General features: G+C 47.2%; 2 protein-coding genes across 2 annotated transcripts in view; one reads left to right on the top strand and one right to left on the bottom strand.

Annotated features, from left to right (window-relative positions):
• The first annotated feature begins 665 nt into the window (after positions 1 to 665).
• Positions 666 to 12050, top strand: part of LOC124141646 (sodium-dependent proline transporter-like) — a 50044-nt gene continuing 38659 nt past the window's right edge. Inside the window, exon 1 of the mRNA XM_048383199.1 lies at positions 666 to 708. The gene's annotated coding sequence lies outside the window, so the exon portion shown is untranslated. The remainder of the gene's footprint in view (positions 709 to 12050) is intronic.
• Positions 6283 to 9932, bottom strand: LOC124141619. The gene is made up of 2 exons (XM_046509648.2): positions 7610 to 9932; positions 6283 to 6521 (listed from the first exon to the last, which is right to left on the bottom strand). The coding sequence occupies exons 1-2, from the start codon at positions 9930 to 9932 to the stop codon at positions 6283 to 6285; spliced, it is 2562 nt and encodes an 853-aa protein (XP_046365604.2).

Raw genomic sequence — 12050 nt, 5'->3', positions numbered from 1 at the left:
TCAGGGCTGTTGAAGCAGGTCATCTGTCAGTTGGGAATGAGACAGGTCAAATCTAGTGTTAAAACCCTGAGTCACTAGGTGCATGCACTCCATATTCCGAGCACAGCCTTTCACAAACAAAACATTATTCAGTGACTTGATACTAAATTTCTGAAAACCTGCTTTTCAGATATTTTTTTTTCTGGATCTATCACATGGTTCTTAAATTCAGAATAATGCTGACAATATTCGAATGTGGGGGAGTTGGTCTAACGCCTCACTTATATGGCGTGTCAGCTTCATGTGTCAGGAAAGACCCTGGAGGAAAGTAATGCATGTCTTGGACGTTCACCACCTTCAGTGAAACCAACGTTATCAGGTTTTGAGCTGACAAACCTGGAACTCAAACAAACCATCAAATCATATCGGGCAACTCCGGACAACAAATTGATGTGCCTTAGACAGGACAACTCGTGCTCTCCTTGGGCGTTTGACTATTGACAGCTATGTTGTGGTTCGTGGTTCGTGGCTCCACAGCTAATTCAGTTAGTGCAAAACCTATTAATATTCACACCAACGAAGATATTCATACGTGTCGGACATTGGGAGAATAATTTAATAGCGGGCTGTTTACCAGTGATTTGATGATTGCTCCGACATGTGAGTGAAACATCAATCAGTCGGAAAGTAACACCAGAGGAACACGCAAGTGAAACACGGTAATTTAAGGTAGGACTCATTCATACCATTGTGTTTTATAATTCAACTCAGTGACAATTGAGTACAGATAGACACTGTAAAACCCCTCACTGTTTACTATTTACATAGTTATTTGATTGGGACTGTGTTAGATGAAAATGAGAGCCTGAGATCGGATCTCTACGCAGTGCTTCCTCACTTTGTAAAACACAAAGATAACAAACACAGTCATGTTACAACATCTTTTCTAATCGGGCCAGTTTTTGGTTTGAGTCTTCTGACAAACGTTTGTGAAAGACACATGCTCGGATAGGTGCTGAGTCTACTGACAGACGTTTGTGGGGGCCACGTTCACAGTATGGTGCTGAGTCTGGTGAAAAAGTTTGTGAAAGACACATACACGGTGAGGTTCTGGGGCTGAAGACAAAAGTTTGACACATTTGCAGTTAGATACTAAGTCTGGAGACAAACGTTTGTGAAAGACAAGCGATCGGTGAGGTACTGAGTCTACTGACAAACGTTTGTGAAAGACACGTGCACAGTTAGGTACTGGGGCTGGTGACGAACGTTTGTAAAAGACACGTGCACGGTTTGGTACTGAGTCTGGTGACAAACATTTGTGAAAGACACGTGCACTGTTAGGTACTGAGTCTACTGACAAACATTTGTGAAAGACACGTGCGCGGATAGATACTGAAACTGGTGACAAACGTTTGTGAAAGACACGTGCACTATCAGGTACTGAGTCTACTGACAAAAATGTGTGAAAGACACGTGCGCGGATAGATACTGAAACTGGTGACAAACGTTTGTGAAAGACACGTGCACTGTTAGGTACTGAGTCTACTGACAAACGTTTGTAAAAAAACATGTGCACTATTAGCTACTGCGTCTACTGACAAACGTTTGTGAAAGACAGTTGCACGGTTAAGTACTGGGACCTGGTGATGAACGTATTTTTAATGTAGATGCTAGTGAGTGTGTCAGTGAGTGAGTGAGTTAATATTTAACGTCACATCGGCATTATTTCAGCCATATCGTGACGAGAAAAAGTATTATATTCAAAAATAGATATATTTAGACTGTATAAAAACCTGTCGTCGAAAGACAGTAAAATGACAAGATTTATCACAGATTAACATTTAAAACTTGCATACAATCATAAGAATATATCACTTAATGAAACAGTACAATATAAAAAAGGGCTATAGATCGCATGCATCTGTAGGTAGGTCACCATGCTAGGGTCCATGGGGACTTACAGTACTTTTGCTACCTGCATGGACCTCAACCGGATTTACATCATCCCTTCAGCTATTGGCGATTATAACAAATTTAGCCAGAGTTAAACGAACATATATACCACTATTAAAAACGTGGCCGAAATAAATATACTTTGAAAGACGTGGTCTTACATACCCTCTCAGGGGGACAATAATATTACACTACTTCAACCCCCTTCGAGGATACAGCCACTAACAATCTAAGTTATCACATTTATTCTACCAATTATAAATACATTATATTATATACACAACATATTAATCAAAATTTATGGGACAATTCAATTTCTTTTAAAAAGCCAATAATTAAATGAGAACTAATAGTGTTAAAAAGATCCTTCATAGATTTAAATCAAGACAGTCAAGCAGGACATGCTTGACGGATATTCTTTCATAACAAGGGATGCAGAACGTAGGATCCTCATCTTTCAATAAATATTCATTGGTGTAACGCGAATGGCCAATACGACATCGTCGTAAAATGACCTCTTCAAATGTGGACTGACAACCCAAGTAGGTGTAACCGATATTTGGTTTGGATTTTATTTGGATTTGTTGAGTGCTGCTCTAGCAGCGGCAGCGGCAATTGTGTTACCTTTGATGCCAACATGACTTGGTAACCAGGAAAAAACGATATCGTATTGGCCAGTGGCAAGTTCATTATATAATTCAAGAATTTCGATTAAAAGTGGATGTTTGGTTGGTTGGTTTGTTTGTTGTTTAACGCCGCACTCAGCAATATTCCAGCTATATGACGGCGGTCTGTAAATAATCTAGACTGGACCAGACAATCCAGTGATTGATATCATGAGCATCGATCCATGCAATAGGGATACGATGACATGCATCAACCAAGTCAGCGAGCCTGACCACCCGATCCCGTTAGTCGTCTTTCACGACAAGCATGGGTTGCTGAAGACCTATTCTACCCCGGAATCTTCACGGGTAGGATGTTTGGTAGATTGATTTGTGATTGCCTGAAGACAGGAAAGTGAGTCGGAGAATATAATAATTTGTGTATGCTTTGATTGTTTACGAATGTTTTCTAATGCTGTTAATATGGCCTTTGATTCGGCTGTAAAAATGGAACAGTTATCTGGTGTTCTAGATGATATAGTCGTGGATCCATTGATGGTGGCGCTGGCAACTGCGTCACTATCCTTTGATCCATCGGTAAATATAGATTTATAGGTATCATATTTGTTCCTTAACTCTTGAAAGATAAGTTGATTTGTTTCAGATTTTTAAAATTTAGTTAAGGTTAGATCCACCTCTGGTTTCACTAACTGCCATGGAGGGGAAGTCAAAATTTGGGTGGGGGCTATATTTTCGAGATTTATGTTCGCAGTCGAAATGTCCGATTGTATTTTTAGGCCAAAGGCCGGAATAAGAGATGTTTTCTTTGCGTAGAGGTCTTCGTAAAGAGGGTTACAGTCCTTGGCTGGATTGGATTTCAAAGAACGTAATTTAGAAACATATTGCAAAGATAATTTCGCTCATGAGCCTCCACGTACAGGCTATGAATTGGAGAGGTTCTAAAGGCTCCAAGGCAAAGCCTCAGGCCCTGATGATGAATAGAATCCAGTTTTTCAAATTGCTTTTACATGCTCCACCATAGACGATGGAGCTGTAATCAAGTTTAGAGCGGAAGGGGGCTCTGTACAGTTGGAGGAGGGTTTTCTGATCCCCTCCCCATGTTGCGTTTGAAGCTACTTTTATTACATCAAGAGCCTTCAGACATTTACTTTTTAAATAAGTTTATGTGTGGCAGAAAGGTCAAGTGGTGGTCAAAAATAATACCAAGAAACTTGGCCTTTTTGACAACTTTGTTAGGAGCACCATCCAAAACTAAATCAGGGTGCTTATGCAGCATATACTTTCTACAAAAATGAATGCAGTTGGTCTTGGATTTTGAAAATTTAAAGCCATTTTCAAGACAACATTTATGGATTTTGTTTAAACACAATTCTAGTTTTCCTTTCAATGTTAGCATGTTTTTACCAAGCAAGAAACATTAAAATCATACACAAATAATGATTCATCAAGTGAATCGTTTAAAGCCTTCGTCAAACTGTTTTTCTTTATGCTGAACAGTGTTACGGACAAGATACTGCCTTGTGGGACACCCTGATCCTGATTGTAATGGTCAGACAGGGTTGAACCCACACGAACTTGAAATTGTCTATTTTTTTAAAAACTGAGATATAAATAGAGGCAAACGGGCCCTTAAACCAAAATCATGTAGATATTTTACAATACCATACTTCCATGTGGTGTCATATGCTTTTTCGAGATTGAAAAATATTGATACAGCATGTTGTTTATTTATTATGGAATTTTAAATAAAAGATTCTAACGTCCTAAATGTTCGATGGTACTACGGTTTTGCGGAAACCACATTGAATGTTAATTATGAGATTGTTGGTTTCCAAGTACCAAACTAAAAGATTATTTATCATACGTTCCACAGCTAGTGAGGGGTATTGGTCTTAAATTCGAGGGATCGGTATGATCTCGACCAGGTTTAGGTATAGGAATGACAGTAGCATTTCGCCATGATGATGGAGTGAGTGAGGTAATGCTTTACGTCACATAGGCAATATTTCAGCCATATCGTGACGAGGCCATGATGATGGAAAATTACCAGAAGTCCAAATATTGTCAAAGATATTTAGCATTGTTTCTAAACACGATTCAGGTGAATATTGATGGAGCTGATAGTGAATATTTTCTGGCCCCGGAGCACTATCATCTGGCCCGGAAGCACTATCATGAGCTTGCCCAAGAGCGATGTGGAGCTCATGAACGGACATGATTTCATTATAATACTCACCGTTATCGGACTTCAAATTAATCTTCTTTTTTCTTGCTGTGCCTTAAATGTTTGAAAGTTTGGCATCTACTTTGAAGATGAGGACTGTTTAGCCAGTGTTTCACCTATTTTTTTAGCAATATCAGATTTATCGGACTTCAAATTAATCTTCTTTTTTCTTGCTGTGCCTTAAATGTTCAAACCCCTGCACAAGGGAGTTGATACTGAAGTATGTCTGCGCAGCCACACAGTCACATCAGTAGCTTTCCCGGTAAAGCTGTGCAGGTGAACCACCCGAGTAGGTGGTAGCTTCGGCTTTATCATCCTGAGGGCCAGTCCCTGTAGGGTCTCTGCCCCCCCCCCCCCCCCCCCCCGCAGGTGCAGCATGATGATCTCTGGTCCGCAGTGGGGACCGTGATGACCTTCCGCAGTACCTCCTCCTGCCTTGCCCACGTGTGCGATGGGGTGGTCCTGTCAAGCCCTACCTCTCCCAGGGCCCTGACGTTCGGGGAGGACGTCAGCAAGTCCACAAGCTCGCCAAGTTGCTGATGACCAAAGTCCCCAGCGTGCTTCAGGTGGACCCCTACCGCTACCTTCCACCTCGGGTCATCATCCACCCGACTGGGGTATGTGGCCGGGTCACAGAATACTTTGACCCCCCCACACACAAACTGGACCGGCTTCTGTACTCCCTGCTTCGCTCGAGGACGGTCCAGGAGCTCGTCCGCCGAGAGTCCCCGCCTCTGCCCCAGCAGGTCTCTCCCTGTCCTGTCCAGGTGGAAATGCACGTCTATCGCCTCTAGACCGCCAGCCTCATCTTCCGAGGTGGCCCCCACCTCCGAGCTTGCAGACCAGGAGACCACCTGGTCCGCTGACTTCTGCCCCTTGTCTTGCCTCCCTCCCTCCCAGCGTTGGAAGCCACCCGGCCACCCCTGATGGTGGCACAGGGCCCGCAAGTCCTCCGAAGCCTAGGGGGACACTTTACATTCTTCGGGGACCCTGCGACCGCGGTCGGCACGGCTTTTCAGATCCTCCAATGTGGCCCCGGGACCGACCAGGAGCGACGCCAGATGGCGCAAGGCCCGGACTCAATCCTGGGCCTCTTCCCTGGTCAGCTTCCCACTCCCCGTGAAATACAGGGGCAAGTGTTGCACGTGTTGTTTCAGCTTCCGGGATCTTACGCCAAATCCCGGCACCGGGCACGCCGAGCTCCAGTCCCTGGTCGCCCCACGGGAACGCTGGGCAACAGCAGAGAAGCTAGGTCAACATTGAGGTTCGGTCAGAGAGTTCCTGGGGGGTGGTGGTACCTCGAACTCCTGTCCCGTGGCTCGTGAATGGCTGTGTGAGCGCCGAGGGGCCTTGAGGGCGACCATCCCCCGGTCACTTGGCGATCCCCGCCCTCCGCTCCTGCTGGGATCCAGACCTGCAGCGCCTTTCTCTTCTCCCCGCCTCGACGTCCCTCGTCCCACGAATCGGTGTTCCTCCCCACCTTCTCCACATCCGTCATGGTCACACCCCTTCATCCAAGGCCACCAAGGGTTCCTCAGGCGTTGCGGCGCGGTCCTGGTTCCTCACCATACCCCTGCCCCGGCACCTTTCCGGCACTGGCGCACCATGGACCATGATGTCCATAATGGTCATGGGCTCCTTGCCCTCATAATAAGGCATTAAGCCAGGGTCTTCGCTTTCGCTACTCGACATTCTTTCTCCTTGTTGATTTGCAGTCCTATTCAACTTTGAAAAACTTCCTGCAAGAGAAATCATCATGTTTACTTAACCTATCTACCCACAGGTTAAGCAAATTACGTTTCACCCTACCCCGCATGGTGGACACTCATAGTGTTCCATGGTTTCTGCCTCTTCCGGTTTCGCTCCCACGCAGGCCCCATGAAACCGTCCGTCACACTTATCACACCCTATCATGAAGGACCCGTCATCTGGCCTCCGACACACACAGAACAGCTCTCCTTCGGGTGTCTCTTGACCCGGCTCCTCATAGAGCCAGTCTAGCCCCAAGTCAATCACCACCCTACCCGGTTTTCTTCTCTGGAGCCTGATGGGCAAGTCCCTGTTGTTACCAGGAGACCGTGTCTATCTTTTGTAAACATTTCTTTGTTGATCCAGTAAAACTTGGCTGCTGGACTTGATAGATAGAGTTCAGCGTCTGTGGGGGCTGTTCCCTTCTCCATCCATTATCGTACCCATCTTAGATCCATGTCTTCCTGTTGAGCATTGACTATTTCCTCCTGGGAATACCCAAAAGAGCCTGAGAATTCCGCATCTATTTCCTGGGACTCCTCGACTGACGATCTGACAGTCACGCCCCCTCCCCCATCCACTTCGATGGCTACAGTTCCTTCTATTGGATTTGGGTCCTCAGTACTCTTCTCCCTTTGAGAACTCCTCCAACAGATCTTCTGTGGTGCAGAAAACTTTGGACGTCACTCCGGGGGGACAGCCCGATACTTCAAGTACTTGATTTGATCGAACCCTTGGGGTCTGGCTTGCAAGCGGGACTGTGTAGTCTACCACTTCTATAAAGTTCCCCCAGTTTTGGCGGGCTTTTTGGCAGTATCTACACACTCCACAGGGCAAGGATTCAATTTCCATGGTAGAGCGGTAGTGTTCACAGGAGTCTTCAACAGGGATTCTTGATAAGCTGTCTGCGTTTTGATGTTTCGCTCCCGGTCGATGCTCCACCGTCATGTCATACTGGCTTAACTCTTCGAGCCACCTGGCTAATTGCCCTTCAGGAGCTTTGAAGTTCAGCAACCATCGCAAACTACTGTGATCTGTTCGGACAGTAAAGGGACGGCCTAAAAGGTAATGTCTATACTGCTGGGTGAAACGGATAACAATTCCTTTCTTGTGGTGCAGTACCGCCTTTGCTCTGGGGATAGTGCGAAGCTTCCATAGCTGATGGTACGTTCCTTCTCATCCTGTACTTGGATAAGTTCTGCCCCAATGGCGTATTGGGAGGCATCAGTGTCTAGTATGAAACGACCTGTGTTTCTGGTGAGACCCAGGACTGGTGGGGACATAAGGGCTTCTTTCAGCTCTTCAAAGGCCTCTTGCTGTTCACTCCCCCAGTCGAACGGCTTCTTTCCCATGATGTTAGAGAGGGGAACGGCCATCTTGGCATAGTCTTTTATGAACACCCTGTGATAATTTGCTAGTCCCAGGAAACTTTCCACCTCCCTGGTAGTTCTTGGGATAGGCCAGTCTTTCACCACTTTCAAGTCCTCTTCATTGATCTGGATCTGTCCGGGGCTGATGATCCTGCCTAGAAATTCGATTTTCCTCTGGAATAGGACACATTTCTTGGGTTTCAGTTTCAAGTTGTATTTCCGGAACCTCTCTAACACTGCCCTCAGGTTGACAAAGTGCCCTGGTATACCCGGACCGTTCACTACCGCATCGTCGAGGAAGCGCAGAACAATATCCCAACTCAGTCCACTCAAAATCAAGGACATTACTCTGGCGTATGTGGCTGGAGCATTGCAAAGGCCAAAGCCCATCCGGGCGTGTTCAAACAACCCATATTTGGTAACAAAGGCAGTCTTCTTGGCGTCCAGCTTGGAGAACCACTGACTGTCAGCAAGAGTGTCGAGACATTCATCTATCAGCCGCAGAGGAAACACATCCTTCGAACAAACTGAATTCAGCGATCTGTAGTCTACACACCAATGTACCCCTCCATCAGACTTGCGTATGAGCACCGGTGCTGCGGCCCACTCGGAAGTAGATGGTTGAATGACTCCTGCCTTCAGCATTTTGGTGAGATGTGCTTCTTCCTCTTCCGCGAACCCGAGAGGTGTTCTTCGCATCCTCTGTTTGATTGGCTTGGCATTTCCTGTGTCAATGGTGTGTTCTAGGGCTGTGAAGTTGCCTAGATCTAATTCATCTCGAGCAAACACATCTTGAAACTCAATCAGAAGCTCGGCCAACTTCCTTCGGTCTGGTAATTTGAGATGTGTGGAAAAACGATGGTACAAGTCTTCCAAATGTAGTGGTAGATTAGGATATGGAGTCGATGTGACACTTTCATAGTCCGTCTCTGAGTCGGTGTCCCCTTCCTCCTGATGAGTGTTTTCACTCCAGCCCTGTCCTTGGGGATCTTCATCTGGGTTGATTTCCTCCACCTCCGAGGCTAAGCCTACTTCCTGTCCTTCACTTAGCTTGACGGTGCTTTCAGTGGGATTTACCATGCATATGATTGGTTCTTTGCCTGGCCCATGTAGTATTCGGGGGATAAGAACTTTTCCCAAGATGGTCTCGTCGGGCTCCGTCATATACTGACGGAGCGCCTTGGGGAGCGCACACTGGACCATTCGCACGGAGTTTGGGGGAATACTAGTCTTGGATGCCAGCCGGATCCCACATACTGCGGGACCTCTTCGCGACTTGATCATCATGGGAACTTCCATTCCACCAACAACCAAGACCTGCTCCTCCAGGTTAATACTATTGTAATGGCAAAGGCTGAAATCTGCTCCCAGTAACATGTCATCTTCTATTGGTGCCACACATATGGGCAATCGATAGATTTTTCCTTGGATCCTTATTCTAGTCATATCCGTTATGAAGCCTTTCATTTTGAGATGTCTTCCGGCATTCTTCAACACGACTTCTTGTACTGTGGGTGGTTGGTCCGTCAATTTACAGAACAGCTTGTCGGATATAACTGTCATCTCCACTCCACTGTCAATCACAGCTTCCGTTGAGCAACCCTCTATCTCCAAGGTGATCATGATTGAGGCTCTGTGGGTCAAGGTGCTAATGTTAATCATTGGGAGGCCAGTTTCTCCATCGGTGTAATACCCTACTTGTTTTATGGATGAGTTAGGAAGGCCCAGTTGTGATAACATTGTTGGATCCGCTGTCCATGGTGCGGACCCCGCCATTCCTGTTCCCAATACCTCGGCTTCCTTCTGGGTAAAGGGAAACTCTGGCTTCTCTTCGAATGTCGTGTCAGGGGGGCGTGGTGGGTTGCCCAAGGTATCCCCTAAATGGTTGAGTGAACTCTGACCTACTTCAGCCAGTTCTGTTCCCACTCCTTCCTTTTCTTCTTGGGTGAGTAGAAACGATGGTTTCAGTTCAACTGTTGGGTCCGGGGGACGTGGCGGGTTGCAAAGGGTATCCCCCAAGTGGTTGAGCATACTCTGGTCTTCCAAATTTGATAGGTGCCCCTCTGACTCTTCTAAGTGGATGTATTCCGCTGAGGTTGCTTCAACTACTGGTCCATTTTGACGTCAGGTGGTCTTGTATTCTGGCCTAATGGGGTGATTGGGGATGAACTCAGGCCGTCTTGTCCATCCCCTGGAAGTTTGGGGAATCTGGTCGAGGAATCGTGAAGTTGACTTTCTTCTCGGGGTTAGGACTTCTCTTAGGACAGTTGGCTTTAAAATGTCCCCGTTCGCCGCAAGCAAAGCATCCGTCATTGCGTCCCGGACTGGCGGACCGGGAACGGACGCGGGCTCTTGAGATATTCTCCGCCAACTTCTTCACCAAGTTTTTTATCATTGTCCCATCCTTCTTTGTCTCCTTGGTCTCTTTTTTATTTTCTTCCACGTCCCTCTCCACTTCCCCCATTCGTTGGTCGATGGAACGTGGTTCTCCCACCCTATTCAGGCTTGCCAGTTCTCCCTCCACCATGACTTGCCTCATCTCTCGTCTGGGTTGGCGCCCGTACACGACTTGGTCATGATGTTGAAAGTGGCGGACTCTGTCTATCGCATCCTCTAGGGTATTTGGTCGTAGATTGGCCACAAATTGGCTGGCCTCCTTATTTGAACACCCTTGGCAGAATTTGGTTATTACTTGTTGGTCCACATAATAGTCGGGCAGGCCTGGGAAGGCAATTACAGCGGTATTTACCAAGCGTTCGGACCAGGCTTCAAGTGATTTGTCAGACTCCTGGCGCATTGTTTGGAATTTAATCTGGGCTGTCTCGGGTAATTCCGACTTGTGAAACCACTTCTTCAGTTTTGAAGCCATGGCCTCGAAGGATATGTCTGGTTGTCGCCCCTTGCATTTGGCGAAATAGCCCAGGGCCTCGTCCTTGAGGCAAAGACAGAGAGTGTCAAACTTTTGTTGGTCGGTCCAGCGGTGATTCCTTGCCCAGGTATCTAATTGGACATGGAACGCACTCAAACTCCCCTTCCCTCCATACGAAATGGGTGGGGTCTTCAGGCCCGCTCCCCAGTTGGGCCGATCCTGGCGGGGTCTTTGGTTCGCCTCACCTCGTTCACGATCTTGACCCGACCTGTGCTCCAAACCTTGGGGATCTGTTCGGCCAGCTGTCTGAGCTTCTCTTATGACCTCCCTGTTTCGGCCTACTTGTGGGGGTCTCTGTTAGTTGGCGTCGACCATTCAGGCCCGGTAATTTACTCCAGGGATATCTGCTTCCATATTATCCACTCTATTCGGATGGTCCACCTCACTGGCCTGTGTAGTCTCACTGCTCTCCGAATGTTCCATTCTTGGCGGATCAAATGGACTGTTGTTGGGGAACCTGGGTTGTGGCCCGGTAGGCCCTAATGGAAGTTGATGTACAAATTTGCCCAGTGGTCCTGTAGCCCTTCCCTCAAAGTTGGAGATTACATCATTGATTGAGTTCAAATCTCTCTCAAATCTCCGGTCCATGGTGAACTCCAGTCTATCGTCCACTCCTGGATGTGATTCCAAGCTCAGGTGCTCCCGTATCTCCGCTTCCTCAGGTTGTATTTGATTACCTCCCTCTTGTCTGATTATCGCGGCCCTACGAAGCTGTTCCTGCAGCCGTAATATCTCTTCTTCTGCCCTCGCCCGCTCTACTTAATTTCTGTAGATACTCCTCCTCCCTCTCTCCACGTTCTTGTTCCTGCCTTCGCGTGGCCATTTCCCAGTGATATTGTTCTCTGTATATCAGGTCCCTTGAGTACTTGTCCAAGGGCGACCCTGGAAATTCAGCCCTCTCTACTCTGTCCGCAAGAAACGGGTGGTGTCTGTCGCCTAATAAGGGGGGTGGGTCAGGGGGGTGGGGCAGGGGGGTGGGGCAGTGGAGTAGCGCCCTGACGTTGAAGCTTCCAGACTTGATGGCAGGTCACGACGGTTGTAATCAGGATGGTGTTGGGTTGACAAACCGCGCCCCCGGGGGGCTGGTGAATACCCGCCCTGGGCAAGGTGCCCCTGGGACGGAGATGACGTGATGTTACTCATCCTGCCCTTTATGGAGGCATGCGTCCGATTGATTGGTGGTACTGAATGTGCTGAGGACACACTAGCAGGCGAAGTTG

The sequence above is a fragment of the Haliotis rufescens genome, unplaced genomic scaffold (assembly GCF_023055435.1).
Source record: "Haliotis rufescens isolate VD_foot unplaced genomic scaffold, xgHalRufe1.0.p SCAF_46, whole genome shotgun sequence".
NCBI classification, from domain to species: Eukaryota; Metazoa; Mollusca; class Gastropoda; order Lepetellida; family Haliotidae; genus Haliotis; species Haliotis rufescens.
Note: the sequence above shows the minus strand (reverse complement) of the source record. Positions and strands in the feature narration are given on the sequence as shown.